The sequence below is a fragment of the Melanerpes formicivorus genome, unplaced genomic scaffold (genome assembly GCF_026170545.1).
Source record: "Melanerpes formicivorus ecotype bairdi unplaced genomic scaffold, bMelFor1.0.p_v2 SCAF_2, whole genome shotgun sequence".
NCBI lineage: Eukaryota > Metazoa > Chordata > Aves > Piciformes > Picidae > Melanerpes > Melanerpes formicivorus.
In genome coordinates this window covers 20137771-20156945 of record NW_027142354.1, presented here as the reverse complement: position 1 = coordinate 20156945, position 19175 = coordinate 20137771, and the positions used below count along the sequence as shown (strand labels likewise).

General features: G+C 40.6%; 1 protein-coding gene across 6 annotated transcripts in view; it reads left to right on the top strand.

Annotated features, from left to right (window-relative positions):
* The window catches only part of UTRN (utrophin), a 389650-nt gene that overhangs the window by 72842 nt on the left and 297633 nt on the right, over positions 1-19175 (top strand). For all 6 annotated transcript variants that reach the window (XR_010989004.1, XM_068152489.1, XM_068152498.1 and 3 more), the window contains 9 exons: positions 5060-5152; positions 6550-6627; positions 10080-10172; positions 10975-11147; positions 14471-14586; positions 15622-15785; positions 16440-16643; positions 17713-17894; positions 18880-19030. Coding sequence is in view for 5 of the 6 variants with exons in the window: in XM_068152489.1 (XP_068008590.1) it covers positions 5060-5152; positions 6550-6627; positions 10080-10172; positions 10975-11147; positions 14471-14586; positions 15622-15785; positions 16440-16643; positions 17713-17894; positions 18880-19030 (1254 nt within the window). In the remaining variant the exon portion in view is untranslated. The remainder of the gene's footprint in view (positions 1-5059; positions 5153-6549; positions 6628-10079; positions 10173-10974; positions 11148-14470; positions 14587-15621; positions 15786-16439; positions 16644-17712; positions 17895-18879; positions 19031-19175) is intronic.

The following is a 19175-nucleotide window of genomic DNA, read 5'->3' as shown; positions in this document are numbered from 1 at the left end:
TTTGTTTTTTTTTGTTGCCTGCCCCTCTCCCCCATCACAGCAAGCATCAGTGAAGCTGAGAAAAACTACCTTCTGTTAGCTTATAAAAGTGTTCAGTGAGTGGGATGTGAATATTTTACACCTTGAACTGGCACAGTTCTGGCATGTGGTGTGTCCCTGCCTGTCCTTTATACTATCTATATAGTATAAACCGGGCCCTGTTTTGTCCTTGAGAAAGGACCCATTATCTGCCTTGTACAGTGCTTAGCACAATGTAGGGTACTCCTTAAGTATTTACCAACATAACTGTGACTAGCCAATTGCCCTTGTTGAAGGGCTTAATATGGTTTGTCATTGTCATAAGGCAAATATATATATATTTTTAAGCCATTGTGCTCAGTGATAAACTTTTCCTCACAGAGTGCTGGCAGAGGCAGAGCTGCTTTGTACTTATGTGGTCTTTGAATGTGTGGAAAGTGAGTAAAATATTATTTGCTCCAAAAAGGGAAAATTTAGATTGTGCTTGGCATACTGTATACTAGGCAAGACTCTACAGAGCTCGAGATACCGCTTTCTATATACTGCAGATGTGTTGTGTGTGTGGATCTGTGGGTACAGACTTTTTTCAGAAGGCTAGATTGCTTTCTGGATGTTGGCAGTGAGCAGTATGGGTGTGGCAGGGATGGTTTGGGGGGCAGTCTGCTGAGCCCTATGCCTTACACTGTAGGGTGTGAATGGGACATCTGCCCTTCCCCAGAACTCTGGCTCTTGCTGCAGTACACCAGCCTGTCTCAGCGCAGAGCTGGTCCCAGGGCTGCCCACTTCACCCTGGTGTGACTCAGAGCAGTGCTGTCTCCATGCGTCTGTCAGGTGCCCTGTGGTGGAGGGTGGGGTGATGGGTCAGAGCCAGAGCTCAGAGTGTTCCTGGCCACACTGGAACTTGGTTTGGATTAGGCTTCCTAACTAGAAGTACAGTTCCAGCCTTAGTGGTCATGTATTGTGGTTTCTAGATTGCCTCTGTGCTGGCACAGCAGCCTCCCACAGTAGGCTCAGTGATGCAAAGAGATGGGGTTCTGCAACTGTTTTCACATAAGGTAATGGTGGTGTTTGCCCAAGTTTTCCTTGTCTTCTCTTGGGAAATGGATGTGTGAGACCATCCCTTGGGCTGCCATTTTATAAAATTATTTTCCACGCCCTTCCTAAGCTTAATAAACTTTACAAGTTATAAAGTTGTCAGAATTTGGGATGTGCAACTGTTTTGTTTGGAAAAGGAAAATAAAAGACTTTCTGAAGTACAGCGGGTTGTTATCCAGGTAAACTGAGCAGCATCCAGCTGCATTGTGGACAGGAGGACAGAGCAGTGACATTCCTGATTGCAGACTGTGTGGCTCAGGTAGCAAATCCTACATGGAAATATATATCTAGGTGGGAGGAGGCAGTGTGCGCAGAGGAGGGTGCAGTGCATGCACAGTCTCTGCTCCTGTTGTAACAGCAGTGCTGTGGGGCTGGCTCTGTGCCCTGATGGGACAGCTGGGGCTGCCTGGGTGGCTGCTGCCACCAGGTAGGTGCCTGCATGTCCCTCAAGTGGGTGTGGGAAGCTGGAGGAGCAGGCTTCTAGCCAGCCTAATAGATGTGCTGCAATGGAGTAGGTCATGGGCTTGGCAGGATGGATGCTGCAGCCTTTTCTTAGCCAACTTCAGTTTTCCGGCAGTTGGAGATGTGGTTCCTGTGAAATGACTTCCTTCCCATAGACAGCATTCTGCTAGACTTCACTAAAGGCAGAGGTTTTGCTATGTCTCTGTTTTGAGGATACTGGATACTTTAATAAACCAGAGAGGAATAGCTTAGATTGCAGAAATAATCTAAGACTCTTCTGCTGACTCTCTAAACTGACAGTAAGATGTGATGCTCTGGTGGCCAGTGAAAGAGAAGCAAAACATTCTCCTGAGAAAGTGAATCTGAATTATTTTCCATGATCACAGCAGCACGCATATAGCTGGAACTTACCATGACCTGTCAAATGACTGAAAGCAGGAAGTCATTCTGCGTGTTTTCACTTACATGAAGTGAGGGGATGGGAAAAGAAGATAGAAGGCTGTATGCTCTTGACACTTTTGTTTTACTGTATTAAATGAGGCACCTTTCACTTTCTCAGCAGATCCGAATCCTTGTTTGTTGTTGTGTTTTTTCCTTCTAAACCACGGGCAACAAATCTATTGAGAACATATAAATATAGCATTCATAGCATTAGTTTTATCTGTGTTACTTGTGTGCATTGTTTCTGTAAGGCCATTGACATTGTCTTCCACAACATCCTTGTCACTACAGGAAAAATACAAGTTTGAGTGCACTGTTAGATGGGTAGGGAATTGGCTGGATGGCTGCATCCAAAAAGTTGCAGGCAACTGCTCAATGTCCCAATGAAGACTAGCAGTCTCCCTCAGGGGTATGTATTAATCACCTACAGTGTTCAGTATCTTCATCAATGACATGCAGTGGCCTTGAGTGTGCCCTCAGCGAGTTTGCAGATGACACCATACTGAGCAGTGCAGCTCATTTGCAAGAGGTAAAGGATGCCATCCAGAAAGACCTTGACAGGCTTGAGGAGTGGTCCCATGCAAACCCTGTGAAGTTCAGCAAGTCCTGGACCGTCTCCTCCTGTTATGCACCATAAAATGTGCAAGATGCTTCCCTGCATCTGCTCTTGGGTATTCCTGTTGTTCTGTTCCAGCATGCTTTTAAAATGTGGTTAAGTTGCTATGCAGCAGCAAAGCATCTGAATCACCTGTGAAGAGCATGACTTCTGAAAGTAATTGGAGAATAAATTTGTCAGAAAAATTAATTGCAAAACTGATTTAGTATCAGACACTGGAGCTAGCATCTGTGTTTTAGGAAGTTACCTTACTTACACGATTGTTCTTGCTGCTGTTTAACTGGTTGATACTGGTGAGTTACAATTAGGTAGGTTTCTGTACAGGAGATAATGGCTCTGCAGCTGTTGAACTCTGGTTTCTTGTGAATAGTTTCAGTAATATCAAATCTAATGAAAGTGGGTTTTTAAGAAAAAAAAAATCACAAATGTTGGGGGAAAACCAGATATTTACCAGAGAATGAGGTTCAGTGGGCATTTCAGCTCTCTCTGATTTGCTGACGACACCAAGCTGGGGGCAAGAGTTGATCTGCTGGAGGGTAGAGAGGCTCTGCAGAGAGACCTCGACAGGCTGGACAGATGGGCAGAATTCAACGGCATGAGATTTAACACATCCAAATGCCGGGTTCTGCACATTGGCCACAACAACCCCATGCAGTGCTACAGGCTGGGGTCAGAGTGGCTAGAGAGCAGCCAGGCAGAGAGGGACCTGGGGGTGCTGGTTGATGGTAGGCTTAACATGAGCCTGCAGTGTGCCCAGGCAGCCAAGAGGGCCAATGGCATCCTGGCCTGCATCAAGAACACTGTGGCCAGCAGGAGCAGGGAGGTCATTCTGCCCCTGTACACTGCACTGGTTAGGCCACACCTCGAGTACTGTGTCCAGTTCTGGGCCCCTCAGTTTAGGAAGGATGTTGACTTGCTGGAACGAGTCCAGAGAAGAGCAACAAAGTTGGTGAGGGGTTTGGAACACAAGCCCTATGAGGAGAGGCTGAGGGAGCTGGGGCTGCTTAGCCTGGAGAAGAGGAGACTTAGGGGTGACCTTATCACTCTCTACAACTACCTTGAGGGAGGTTGTAGACAGGCTGATGATGGTCTCTTCTCCCAGGCACCCAGTACCAGAACAAGAGGACACAGTCTCAAGCTGCGCCAGGGGAGGTTCAGGTTGGATGTTAGGAAGAAGTTCTATACAGAAAGAGTGATTGCGCTATGGAATGGGTTGCCCGGGGAGGTGGTGGAGTCGCCGTCATTGAAGGTGTTCAGAAGGAGACTTGACGGGGTGCTTGGTGCCATGGGTTAGCTGTTTGGGTGGGTTGGATTGGTTGATGGGTTGGACACGATGATCTTGAAGGTCTCTTCCAACCTGGTTTGGTTTATTCTAATAAAGGTTTATTCTAAAGGTTACCCAGCATTTGGCCATTACTAGCAGCTGTCAGGGCAGGAGGAGGTAAGTGAAGGCAGATGAAATCTGTCAGCTAATTTATGTCATGTAAGATGGGTCTTTGACAGCTTTCTATCTGAGGAACCATATTATAAAGCCAAGGTGATAGAGAAAGACAGTATTAGAGTTTTATGTGCATTTTAGAAAATATTCTTCTTCTTAAATCAGCATTTCAAAGGGACACTGAAAGCAGTACCTTAATTGATCTCCTCGCAGACAGCAGATGAGTATTACAAAGCAAATACACTTATGTAGCTGCTGTCTGGCTGTGCCTTCTCCTACTGCCCTGTAACACTTTCCCATCTTTATGGTTCAGGACGAAATAAGAGTAAAAGGGATGTGAAGAAGTTGTAACGTTTTCTAATGTTCCATCATGCACCACCATTTTTGTAAAGGGTTCCTCCGCTCACAAAGGAAATGAATATTTAGAGCAGCTCTTAGTTTCACATTTTGCTTCTTTTTCCAGGCTAGGGAAAATGACTAATTTGTTTCAATGTATATTACACCTTTTTATCTACAGATCAGCATAGAGGAGTGGCAGCTTCTTATGCAGGGCTCAGTTCCAGGGCTTTTTTTGTTTGTTTGTTTTTTAAATGTGAGAGAATGTGTTCCAATGGCTTTCTGAAAAGCCCCACTTTACTCCTCTTGTAGGTGAATCCAGACAAAGCATTGTATCTCAAATGACTCCTCGAACTTGCCAATTTTTGTTCTTTGCTATCTTTTTGTGTTAACATATCTACTATAATGTAAGCTAGGATATACTTATTTGGTTTCTTGGTGCTACTGCTAATACACAGAGGTGTAGAGATGGGAAGGAAAGAAACCAAATACTGAAGAAGGGAAAGATGCCTTCCTGACCACCGTCAACTTCCTTAGCTTCTATTTGTTAGTTTAGTACTAAATAAGAGGTAAAAAGGAAAAAAAGTATCTTTTTTGGGGGAGATTTTACTTAAACACTGTTTTATTATTACACTTTTTTTTTTTTTTCCTAGAGTGGGAAGCCCCCAGTTAAGGATATGTTCACAGATCTGAAAGATGGAAGAAAGCTTTTGGATCTTTTGGAAGGTCTGACCGGGAAGCCTCTGGTAAGGGGAATGTGTATGAGTCATGTTTCCATTTATTAGAAACAACTCAATCAAAAAATCCCAAACACACAAGCCCCAAACTATGACATGTGTTTTCTGATTTTAATTTATTTTAAATCCTATTTGGCTTATAATATGAACTTGCTTTCTACAGTTCCAGTGAAATTCCCATGAACTCCACTCATGGGATATAGGGTCAAACCAGTGGTGTTACTCTTGTGGCGTATATCATTCATAGAGATATTTTAAAGGTCTGCTTCTGGATGATCTGGAAAAGCAGCATTTAGCTGGATGCCTGTGGACTTCTGCAAATAAGCGTATGAAAGATCCTTTAAAAAACATAAAGATAAAATGATAACAGCTAGTTAACAATACAAAAATCTAATTCTCCATTGAAAAATCCTTTTTGATGTACTGCTAGGAGAGGGCTAACAACAACTGAAGCCTTGTTTGTGAAAGTGTGTGTTAGCTGAAAACCCCACTAACATTGATGCTTCTTCAGAAAGATGCCTTGAGGTGTGGTGAAACCTGTGCCCTTCCTTGGGATTAAATTCTTAATTTCAGTGTTTATAATAATCTCAAACTTGTTTATTGACCTTATGGGAAACCTTCAGCTGTTTGTAATTTCTGCTTACAAGTTTGCCTTGTTATTCAAATAGATGAATTTAATTAGTGCTTCTAATGAGTTGCACTCCGGTTTGAAGTGTATTAAAGACAATGTAAGCTTTTTGGTTTCTGATTTTGTCGATTACTCCGTTCCAAGTTCATGAAAAGAGCTCCATGCTCTTGCAGTATGACTGTATTCTGCTAAACTACAGGAGTTAAAAGCAGATGATGCCGCAGGTATTGTCAAGTATTGCCACAGGATGTTTGTCCCTGTGTCTAGTCAGTTCCCCCTGCCACCACCCTCCCATGTCATCCTGTCCCATCTGTGCTCTCATCTCCCACCCCCTCATATTAAAAGGTGGAAAAAGTCAGTCTTTCAGTGCCAGAAAAACAAATTGTTGCTTGTTCTCTCTTGGGAGCAAAACAATTTCATCTGCTCTGGCAAACGTTCAAAGCCCTCAGATTTTCCCCAGGAACTCCCTCTTTGCTGTTGTGTTGCCAGCTTTTATTTCTGCAGCTGCTGTGAAAAGAATTCTGGACTTACTGAGGATGAAACACATTTTGAATCTAAGGCTGTCCTGTGCTTTTAATCAAGGAATATGGCTCTGACCGTTTTAATTTGGTGTTTATTTTGAAATTGTTGTAGATGAGCTTGTTCAGTTTTTGTTTCTATTTAAAAAAAAAAATCTGGAGGAAATGAAGACATTTCTGTTATTTGCTCTGTCACTTATTTTGTTTGATCTGTCAAATTAATTCTGATATGTACATGTTGTATCTTTTTTTCTTGTCAGCCTAAAGAACGAGGGTCCACACGAGTACATGCCTTAAATAATGTCAACCGAGTGCTGCAAGTCTTGCATCAGAACAATGTGAGCATGCTTTTCCCACAACTTTTTGATAGATTCTTTAAGTTATTCTTTTGTGTAAAGTAGTTAAAAATGCCGAGAATAAAGATTTTTGGTATTAAAAATGAGCAGTCAATGAGATGGGTAAATTGTTCTCAGTTTTCCATATCTGAGGTAGAATTTCACTGCCTGGCAATTTTGTAAAATCTTAAAATACTAACTTAGTAATGGTATGAACTAAACTGTTTTGCTGAAGTTTTCAGCTTTAAAAGCAAAGTTGATTTAAAACTGCTACACATCACTCAAGAACCTGTCAGGACAAGAAGATAACTTCCAGTGGAGACATAACTTGTGCAAAACTTCGTAAGCGAGCAATGGGTTATGTATCTCAATGTTTTTCATGTCCTGTTCTCATAATCAAGAAGGATGTTTCCATTGACATCTGTAAGCTCCCTATCAGGTCTTTGCTGCCCATTCCTAATTTGGAGCTTTGGTTAACTCATCAGAAGGACAAACAAACCAACCCCAGTTTTCTTTAAGGAAAAAAATAGTCTAAACACTGTTTGTTTGATTTCATGTTTTTACTGCCTGGAACCCAGTAGTGTTGTAGTAAAGTGATTTTATTTTCCCCTCTGAGGAACAATTTGTGATAAGCATACTCTCTACAGCTAGAATTTCTATTTGTGACTGTCAGGGTGCTAAAAAAAAACTCGCTAAGAATGTTTTGGCAGTAAAATACATCTAACCAAAAAGACACTGACATATTTATGTAAACTGCTGATTGAAAAGCAACGTGAACATGCTGTATAATACCACAATTCCCCTCTCTGTGTTGGTGGGCAAATGTCATATTTCTAGGAAAATTACCCAGTTAGTGTGGTGTGGGGTTTTTTCCCTTTTATTTTTCCTTCTCCCCCTTTTTTTTTTTTAATTCCCTTTCCCTTTTCTTTTCTTTTTCTTCTTTGTGGTACTCTAAATATTCCTTTCCCCCTCCTCCCCCGCCCCTAAGGATAAGTAATGACTTTTTCAAACTACTTTTTTTTTTTTTTTTTAAGATAATAAACAAAATAATATTGAATTACAATAATTAATTAGTTCTTCCTTAGGCTGGCAGTATCTGGAACTAAACAGATAGTATTAGTTAGCTGAAGGTTGTTAAGGTCATGTGCATGATTTATACCTACTGCTTAACTTCGTTAGGAAGAATGCGTGTGTGTATGCATGAAGATGAAGGGAAAGGCATCCACTGAGAAGTAGTTGTGTCCTGCTGCCTGGGAATTTATGGGCTAAACAATATTCAAGACTTGTGAAATAATTTATAAAAACTTTTAAACATATTGCAAGCACCAGACAAACCAGAAGTGTAGATACTGAAGTGATCTGTAAACATCATCCATCTGATGAGCCATATGTTTCCATGTAGTGAATGTCAGCTTCAAGTAGACCAAGTTTTAAAAGATAATTAAAAAATATCCACTAGAAATCATTCCCTGTATAGCCAATATCAATCTATTGTCAATAGTACTGGCTGTCTGCTGTCAGATTTCTTTTATGATTCTCTTTTTGTCTTAGAAGTCCACTCACCATCCTAGTGGGCTGCTGGCTGCACTCTGCAATGCATTGGTTTAATTTAGAATCACAAAAATGGGCACGTGGAGTGTTTGTGTGTGTATATATATATGTATTTATTTATGATGTAGATAAGAGGAATGCATTAGTCATAATTATTTTAAAAATGTGAGGTGTTTTTCTGTTCTCATTTTTAGGAATGTTTATCTTCTATTACAGGTGAAAAGAAAAAAAGCTCTTGCATTGTAATTGTTTTATTATTGTACTCTTGATCTTTAGTCTTGCATCCTGCTCCTTGTGTTCTAGAGAGCTTTCTTTCTACAGAGTTACTTACTGATCCTCACTGGTGATTCTTTTGGCTTGTATTTGTCTGTTCTATTTAAAGTATATGCCTGGTCTTTGCAGAGTACTGCAGTAAGATTCTGTTTCAGCTGCTGTGAAAACTGAAAGAGGACAATGCACCAATCCACAAGCTTCCTTAGTTTTTCAAAGTATAACTTGTGGTTGTGTGTTAATCTTACAACATAGTTTTGATTTGATTCTCCTAACCAGGAGACCTGTGGGGCACTGAAAATTGTCAAGATGATATCTGAAAGCAGTGAAATTAGAAGTACATTTGTTAAAACTGACTGTGATTCTATGATAAGAGGAAATATAATAATGGAATAGCATTATATTCTTATATATATTAGCAATATCCTCTAAATTAAAGTGAAATTTTCTTTGGTCTTGCCTGTTCTGTCATTCTAGGCTACATCCACTGAAAGCCAGATCAGGAGCCTGGCTTCTGTGTTTGTCCATATTGTTTAACTGCTAGTCAGCTTCTTGGTGCAGGTTTTGTCTAGGACTAGTTCCAATCCCAAGAAAAGCCCAGATACAGTTTTATGGGGTTAGTGTAAGCTGGGAGCTGTTTCTGGTAGTCATGGTGCATATCACTACTTTGCTTTGGAGCGGGAGTGAGAGGGAGAAAAAGCTTCACTATGGAGGTGAAATGCGCTGTGCCATTTGCCCCTGGGGCTTGGAGGACGCTCCTGGCTCAAGCTGTTCACAAGAATGAAGCTGCACTATCTGCCCTGTGTGGGAGTGTGTTGCATTATCTGCTACATGTGTACATATGCACAGGGAGGTGTATACCTCATCTGCCATTGGCTAGGCAACTATTCCTAGCTTAATTTCCATAGGCATGGTGGTGACCAAAGCAGTGTGCTGTTGTTGGTTCACTCCAAAAGATGGTTCAGAACACTGAATGCCCCAAATCAGTTCAGGCTCTGAAGTCGCATGAGTGAGTAATGTGCTCTAAGCTTTGCTTCTTCTGAGGGCTGAATACTTGATGCAGGAGTGGGTAGCCTCTTTTGTCCTTTTGTTTGCTAAAATAATCTCCTTGTTTCTGTGATTCTGTCTTTTTAATGATCTCAATTAGAGTGTCACCAAGTCTATGTACATTGTCCTGTACATATTGGAAACTTGAAAATTTTATTTTTCCTTTGAATTTTTCATCTTCTTGTATAAACTTGTTCCATTTGTGTACTAGTTCATGCAAAGGACAAACCTCCAGAGTTTTTATGATTCTGTGGTATCTCAGAGTGTGTCTAGAAGTAAGATTGCTTAACTTCTTTTTGTATGAAATACTTCATGTTTGCATTTGTTTTGGTTAGTTCTGATGCTAGTTTTGCATTTGTATATTAGAGGAGAGAATAATACTTTTCCAGTGGAGTATCTTCAGTGCTGTCTTTTCTCATGTTTAAGCAGTTGCCAGGACAAAATGGGATAGTGCAGTGTCATCTTTGTTCCTCTCTAACTACTCTGTTTTGGAGCACTTGATAGTATGTGGCTGGGCAGCCAGGAATATGGGGTGGGGTTGCAACTTGAAACTGTGATAGCAGTGTGAATTGATTTTATTTCTCCAGGTGGAACTGGTGAATATTGGAGGAACTGACATTGTTGATGGAAACCCCAAGCTGACATTGGGGCTGCTGTGGAGCATTATCTTGCACTGGCAGGTGAGAGGGTGCCACAAGATCTCTTCATTTCCAGGAATCATGTGCATCAGTCTGCTGGGATTCTCCACAAACCTTCCCAGGGCTTTGGTGGTGGAAAATATTGCTTCTATTTCAGGCTGGTAAATAAAGGCAGGCCAATGTTTGGTTTCTAATTTCTGTCTATCGGCTGCCTCCTGTGATATGTGTATTCGTGTGTGCTCAGTTGTACTCAGCCTCTGAGTTCAGTTCCTGATGGTATTAACTGCAGAGAGGATTTCCAAGTGGCTTTTTGCCGAGGTGGCTGTTAGGCTTGCATCTTATGTACTGCTCTGGAGATTTATTTCTCCGTCTCATAGATTGGATTGCTCTTGGTTTATCCAGGTAAGGATCTTAAATTCACTGGGAGGGACTTTTGTAGATGCTTATGCATGGTACCCAAACAGCAAACTACTTTTGTTGGCTGAGAAAATATCCTGTTGCAGAAACCCTCTGAAACCTGTGATTTTGGGATTAGCTTACTGGTGGAACTGCAGCACGAGGCACTGAGAAACATGATAACTCTTGCAGCACTGAGAAGAGGAAGAGGATATTAATCTTGCATTACACCGTCATTACATGAATCATTACTGGCTCTTGTAATCAGTAGAGTGCATAGATAGCCTAAAGACTCCTGCTCCCAAATTCCATGTGCAGAGTTAGTTTGATTTGCAGCTTTTAATTGGAAATACCCTTTCATGATTTGCCAAATAGTTTTGTTTGAAGATTTTGTAAGTGGGAAAAGTGTAGAACGTGTCTCTAAAGTGTAGTTGCTGCTGTCTTACAGGTGAAAGATGTCATGAAAAACATCATGTCAGATTTGCAGCAGACTAACAGTGAGAAGATCCTGCTGAGCTGGGTTCGGCAGTCCACGAGACCTTATAGTCAGGTCAATGTTCTGAACTTCACCACAAGCTGGGCGGATGGACTCGCCTTTAATGCTGTTATCCACAGACACAAGTAAGTAGGAAACACCTTCTCTTTAGATGAACTGAAGTAAGCAGCATTTTCCCCACGTCTCGATGCTTAATTGTTTGACAATTTCTAGCCTGCTTTGGTGATTCATTGGTGGTGGTTTGGTTTTTTTTTTAATTATTTCCTTGTTTGTAGTATTGTTATGGCAACAATAACAGTGGAGGGATACTGCCAGATGCTTGCTAAGGATGGAGGAAAGGCAGCAATGTAACTCTTGGCTTCTGCACATGCATGCACACTAACTGAAGTGGATTTACACCCCACTTAGTGTGCACTATACAGAGAATATGCTGAACACGTCTCTGCATGGGGGCTTGACCACTCCTTCCTGTGTACTTCCTTCCTCCTGCCCTCTTTCTGCAAAGGGAATAATTTCTTCATCTGGAGCCTGCTAGGTCATTTGAGTAGGAAGACACAGCAGCTTCAAAATAAAGGAATAAGAAAGTCAGACTGTGTAGCTTTTGTTGGCTTTTGAAAATATCTTGCTTGAAAGACAAAGTACACAGTTCTTTCAGGAGAACTGCTGAGTGTGAAAATCAAAGGGTAATAGAATACTTCAGGTAGAGTGTTCCTTAGTTTGTTCATGGTACTTCATAAGGAATGACATTAAAGCATCCGTGCACAGGTCTTTCGTGTTTGAATTTTGGAGAAATCTTTGATAGTCTAAGTCATCACTTTTTTACTTGAAAATAAAGAAATTTTCTGAGATCTACTCCTGGACAATCATTTCTATTTCACTATACCTGAAATTAAGTCAGCTCATTGCTTTGCAAGGGCCAACTGTTCTTAACCATAAATACTGTTTTAATGTAGCAATGGTATAGTGATTTTTATAATTTAACCAGACCTCCTGGCCACCAGGCTTCTGACCCTGCAAATGTTGTACAAACATACAGAATATTTGTACCCAGCAGATGCACAGTGCTCACAGAAGTGTATGTTAACTTTGAGCCTGTTGTTCTCTGCTCTGAAGTACCCATTTTGGCCTGTGCTGCCTGAAATAACAGCCTCTGTCACAGGCTTGGTGGTAGACCAGAGCTGATTTGTGTTCATCCCGCATGGATATGTGTGGGGGAGACCTGCATCACACTGAGGGCTCCTGAAAGTTTGGAAGGACTGCTCTGGAAAGGCAGAGCAGTGCTAGCGAAGGTATCTCTGAACTTTCTGTATTACCAGGTCCCTGGATAATGTGAGATGTACTAGTACTTTTCATAGTGGTGTTATTGCCTGTAGTGGTATTACTCTGCTGATGAATGTGTGAAGCTTTGTGATAAGTTAATTGCAGACTGAGACGTAACTGAGATCTAGGTGACATGAAAGAAACAAAAGGGGCAGAGGTAGCAAAATTTGCCTCAGGCTGTTTTTTGGTCCTTATGTGTTGTGACTGCTCTTGGTCTTTGTGGGATTTGAAGTCTGTGAGCTCTGCCCTTTTCAGAGCACTCTTAAGCAGCAAAAGCACCTGCTGAAAACTGAGTAACTGTGCCTTTCTCTGGTTTCCTAAAATTTTTCATTTACCTGGCTCTGCTGATCTCTGAGCCTTTTATTCCCTCTTCCTGGGAGCCTGGCAGCTGCTACTGTCAGAATTTAGTTTTTCTGTCCCTGGGCACCTATCCTGTAGCCATTTCCCTATGCTTCTGAGAACTTTTGAGCTGAGTTTAAATTTAGGTCAGCTTTAAAAAGCACTTACAAAAAGCAAGGAGTTTGGGGCAGGTTGCAGAAGTGTTAAGACAAAAAAGCTGTTTAACTTACCCAGACAGTAGTGCTTTCCTGCCTGAGGGGTATTTTCAATATTGCTTTTTAAATTTAGCTTAAGATGACACAATACAGATCTTTTCTGCATCCTGGTTGCTTTCCTTTCTGTGTATTTATCAACAATTGTTAGTAGTGCTACTTCTTGGCTATATTATCTAATACCTTTGTAACACCTGGAGTACGTAATAAAATTATATCAGGTAATAGAACATTGAACATTTTGCTGTGCTGGTCTGCTTTGTTTCCTAATATTATCCTTGTTCCTCTTTGAATTGAGTTATACCCTTTGGTACAATTTTCTTTCTCATGAGTAAATACCTAGATTGAATTTTATTAGAAGGTGTCATTGTGGCGGTGTGCAAGTCGTGCACATACAACATACCTGTGAAATGTGCTTTTCAAATAAATATTTCTGTTAAAGCATTTTGTAGGAATCTGGTTATCCTTGTTGTTTCTTGCATGGAGACACAGTATTCCACTAGCTTCTTTTAGGATCTTTGCGTACCCTGCCTTCCTCTGGCTTTCTGTTTCTCAGGCCATGATGACTTATGCCTTTCTGATTCAGAAAGTATCATGACTCCACAGCTGTTAAAAGGATAGTCTCATGACAATTTATAACAGAATTAAGTATTAAAAGAATGAAAGTCCATCTCTTCCTCCATCCTCTATAAAACACAGAACCAACAGCAGACTTTCAATGAGAATCCACTATTACAGAGGAATGAAAAGTACTTTTATGGCTCTCTAGCCTTGCAGCTGTGTTGCTGTAGTACTAGGCTGCTGGTGCACTGTCCGGTGTGGGTACCACTAGGAGAGAGTGGTGTTTCCTTTCCTCTTGAGACTTGCTGGTATGTTTTGGGTACTCAGCTGGACTGGAAATTTGGTTTGGTTAACCAGATGAGAGATGAAGACTGCTGGCACTGTAAATGGATCAGCTCCTTGTTCTGATTTGCGTCATGACTCTCATGAACACTTACAATGGGATTGCTTTGGGATGCTTTTTCTGTGTGGGTATGGTTGTTTTTTTTAAAGTTCCCTGAAGTGGGCAAAATGACCCTGGGACAGGTTGAGTCAGTAGGGTTGGGGACTGCTGCTGCTTCTGGCTCTGATCATCTGGAAGTGGTCACTGAGCCACAGCAGAAGTTTGGAATTACACACTCTGGGAACAAAGTGACTCTTGATTACCCAGCGGAGCCTGACACAGAAAGCAGGTAATAACATTAATGTTATGAAAGAAACAGTTCAAGGAAGCTGGTTCTGGAATACATTTTAAACACAGAATTTATGTTCTTCTTAGTAGTATTTAATCTTCTATTGAAGTCAATGGATAAATATGTAGAGAATATGTAGAATGGAAAGTGGATGTTGCTGTGGACGTGCAGTCAATGGAATTGATTTGTGATTGTCAGATTCTCAGTAATAAAACACATATTTGCATTTATGTATATGCACTTGTTTCTATTTTGTGTGTGTAAGGTAGCTATCTTCATATCTGTAACTTCATATTTTTATTCAGGTGAAGATTACTACTTTTCCTGTTTTGTCTTTATCCTTAGACCTGAGCTGTTCAGCTGGGATAAAGTTCTAAAGATGTCCCCAGTTGAGAGACTGGAACATGCTTTCAGCACAGCCAAGAACCACTTGGGAATTGAGAAACTTTTGGATCCCGAAGGTGGGATATAGTTTTTTTTTTTTTTACTTGACTAGAAGCTTTTTTTGAGCTCTCTTAAAAGAAATATCTTCTATTGACATTTACTATGTATAATAATTCCAGCAGTTTTGTGTGATGGTATTTTGTTTCAAATCCTTAAACTTACGTTAAAAGAATCCAGTTTGTAGGATAAGGGTATGCACATGCTTCAACTTTTGAATGTTGTTCAGAGACAGTATACTGAAGTTGGTATTATGACTTTGTTCTATTTTAGGTAGGAATTCTGAGACAGAGGTCTGTGCTTTTCAGATGATGTAGAGCATTATGTAGAATGGGATAGCTTAAGAGCTCATCATCTTTTGTTCTTTACTATACACTGAGTAGCATTAGCTGTAAGTGCTGATTAGGAATGCTTTCCAGGAAACTTTTATGGCTCCTTTTTAAAATCCTGAGCTGTTGCTCTACTTTGAAGTGAACCTCCAAAGATCTATTCTGCTCTCAAACTTTATAGATTCAAGCACCACCTTCTTTTTCAAAAAACCCAAACAAGCCAAAATAGAACCCCAAAACACAAATTAACTGAAGGAACAGCACTCATAAACTGAGACATAAGGGAACCTGAGTTAATGAAATGCTCTTCCATATAAAAAGTGAGAAAATGAGCTGACCAGTACTGTGAGTGGGGATAGAGCCTAAGTGAAAATGTTTATTTGGAACATGTCCCTGAACTGCATTTCTGCTTGGGAGATGCTCCAAAACAATTTCTGCTAAACAGTTTTTATCTCCTAGTAACTTCAGATTTGGGCTCTTACTTAAAAATGTCATCACACCTTTTAATGTGAATTCTCTGCTGAATGCAGAAAAAATAGCCTTTCTTTTTACTTCATGCTGCTTTCAACTTATGTTGAACCTAGGCTCTTAAATTAAAGTCTACTAAAGGCTAATTAACAGGAGAACCTGTGATTTACACTATTTGTAAATTCTCAACTGCAATTCTGTATTTAGAAAAGCAGCTTCCTCACTTGTTTTCCCCCATGTTTTGTCTTTTTGATGCAGACGTTGCTGTACAGCTTCCAGACAAAAAATCTATTATTATGTATTTAACATCTTTGTTTGAGGTCCTTCCTAAGCAAGTCACCATGGAAGATATCCGGGAAGTGGAGACCCTTCCAAGGAGATACAAGCAGGAATGTGAGGATGGAGATTTCAGTATGCAGCAGGTGTGTTTGTCATCAATATCTACTTTTCTTGAGCTGTAATTTTAGCTGATCTTCAAGCTTGTCTGTTACCTCTGAAACATGCTTTCCATCTTGTGCAATACATTGGAATACAGGGAAAATCACAGCGTCTTTCTTTGGACTGACTTTAATTTAATCTTCCTTTTTCTTCTCTACTGATTCAAGTGTGAAATTTTGTGTATTGAGGTAGAAAGTTCCATGTTAATGCTGCTTTCTCATTTGTCTTAGCAAGCTGGAGGTGGGGGGCCCAAATTCTGGAAGTTTTCCATAGGACTGGATGAGGCTTTAGCCAGCCTGATCTAGTGTGGGCTGTCCCTGCCCATGGCAGGGGGCTTGGAACTAGATGATCCTTGTGGTCCCTTCCAACCCTGACTGACACTATGATACTATGACTTGTTTTGTTAGTGATGGGTTTTTGTTGGGTGTAAGATTCATTGTTAAAAAGGCAAGATTAAAGTTGTCTTTTCTATTTGGGTTCGTTATTTCAAAATGAAAGTTCCTTACTAATGACTGTGGTCCTTCTCATTAAAATGTATATGAAGGATTAAAAGGGATCTTCGTTGTTCTGGTTTTGTATCATTTGGGAAGGCACCTTCTGTGCACTTCTAAGACATCACTTTTCTCTTGGCTGCCTAGGCTGTAGCACTTGAAGAGGAACAGGGCAGTTCGAGAGCAGAGACTCCCAGTACAGTGACAGAGGTGGATATGGACTTGGATAGCTACCAAGTTGCCCTGGAAGAAGTTCTTACGTGGTTGCTGTCAGCTGAGGATACATTTCGGGAACAGGAGGAAATATCTGGTGATGTTGAGGAGGTCAAAGAGCAATTTTCCACCCATGAAGTAAGCTTCTCTTGAAAATTAATTTGTTGGGTTTGTGTGTGTGTTGCAAAACTTAAATTTCCTAATCCTTATCTAAATCCTGCAGTTCCATTTGTTTAGTCTTGCTTATTTCTGAACTAAAAGCACCTCTAACTGAATGTGATGGTGATTTGTCTGTCTTGTTTTTTTGTCTTTTGCTGAACTAATAGCTTCTTGAAGGTGAGGCTACATCCTTTTAGGATAACTTATGGGAACATGCTTTGAAACTTTTTTTGGGTGTGGTGTGTTGTGTGTGTAGGGGGTTTCTTGGTTTTGGTTTTGTTTTGTTTTAAAATCAGTTTTCAGTGTCTGGCTCGCTGGTGGCTATAATACAAAGAAAGTCTGGTCCAGGCTGATTTGGGTTTATATGCTGCCAACTACTAAACACCCTGTTCATCTGTATGTCACCTGCTGTGAGGACAATGATGAAATTAATAATCATGTCAATTCTCCCTGTCATGATTAGCATAGTTTATTTCAGAAACACATTGTTGTTTTTTCCAAATTACTTTGTTTTGGTTCTGTTCTGAGCCTGAACAAATGTTCTAATGTCAGTGTATACAAGTGGATTTTAAATCAATATAAAGATATTTTTTCTTTTCCACCCTCCCTGCTATAGTTTTAAAGCCAGGAACCATAGGAAGAGGTGTTTTGATATTGTAGCAAATATGTGATTTTTTTTGTTATTAACTCATTGGGTTCTGTGTGCTTTCCTACAGCACTCTTCAGATCCTGGTTTATGTTTTGTTGACTGTGGTTTGTGTTTTATTTTCTTGGTACGTTTGTTCAAAGGCTCTCTTCTTACAAAGAGCTTTTTCTCTGAGGTGGTCAGCTTTTTTTCTGCAATTAGCTCTATTTTACTGGTTTCAGAATTTTTGTAGCTCATGAAGAATCTTCTGTTGTAGACAGCAACAGATTTGCCATGCTTGTGTATTTGAAGGTGCCAGCTCATTCTGCAGCACTATTTAAAATATGACAATTTAGCAGGAGTTTACTAATTCATGAACTGTATCAGAGATCAGAGTGTCATGGCTAGTTGTACCATTTCCAGGGTTTTATGATGGAACTGACTGCACATCAGAGCAGTGTGGGCAGTGTTCTGCAGGCTGGAAACCAACTAGTGGCCCAGGGAAATCTGTCACCTGAAGAGGAGTTTGAGATCCAGGAGCAAATGCTGCTGCTGAACTCCCGCTGGGAGGAGCTCAGGGTGGAGAGCATGGACAGGCAGTCCCGGTGAGTACTGTGGTGCGAACTCTCCTACAGCTAGCTGCAGGACCAACTTCTGGTGCTTACTGCATCCTGGAGAAGGTGGTTTGCATCCAGCTGTAAGGGTTTTTTAGAATTGCATTTTTCAGTTTGTGACATGAAATCCATCTTTTTTCATACTTTCCAAGAGAAACTAAAAGTGAATATATAATTGATGGGTTTAAATGATTTGTTTTTTTTTAATTCTTACATGAAAGTACTTTGTTATGTTTTGTAAATGTGCTGGACTAGATATGTGGTATTTAGATGCAATAGTTAAATGTGTTCTTTATGCTATTTCAGCCTCAATAAAGTATACAGTAGAAGTAGAATTATGTGCATTTATACAACTAAAAAGTGCTCAGAAGTAGTTTTTCCTGCCTGTGGGTTATCCAGCTGAGTGCCACACATCAAGGGAACTGCATTTTGTTGCAACCCTCTGGAGAGGCTTTATTCACAAATTCAGAAATTGCATTGTGTTGGAAGGAACCCTCAAAGGTCATCTTGTCCAAGCCCCCTACAATGAGTAGGGACACTTTCAACTGCAGCAGGCAGCCCAGGGCCGCATCAAGTCTAATCTTAATGGGGCCGCAACCTGTTCCAGTATTTTACCACTCTTGTTGTAAAGAACTTTCCTCTTTACGTCTAACCTAAATTTACCCTGCTCCAGTTTAAAACCGTTTCCCCTCATCCTTTCACTACAAACCCTTCTAAACAGTCCCCTTCTCTATTAGTGGCAAATCCCTGATGTAAGAAACAATTTCTGATATAAATTGCCTAATTCAGTAGCTTTCTTTTTTCTTGAGAAAGAAATAAGGATATTTAACTGTTCCTTAGCTTAATAGTAAAAATCTTTTTTGATGATAGCTAACTGCTTTATGAATAGCATTGCTTCTTTCCTACAGGAAGTAGAACTTAGTTTCTTTCCTTGGAAAATTGTTTCTGAGAACTCTACTCCTGCTTCTCCCTGCAGCCTGCATGACATGCTGATGGAGCTCCAGAAGCAGCAGTTGCAGCAGCTGTCTGACTGGCTGACGGTCACAGAAGAACGCATTCAGAAGATGGAATCTCAGCTTTTAGCAGAAGATTTGGAGTCCCTTCAAAAACAGCTGGAAGAACATAAAGTAAACATTTTTGTCTCATGTAATACCTTATGGAAGAAATGTTTGAAAGATGTGTACGCTGGTGAGAAACTTGACTGTATCAGAAGCCATATGTGGCTGTATGTTGAAGGGCTGCATTTGATACTTGGAAAAGGATGATGATGGG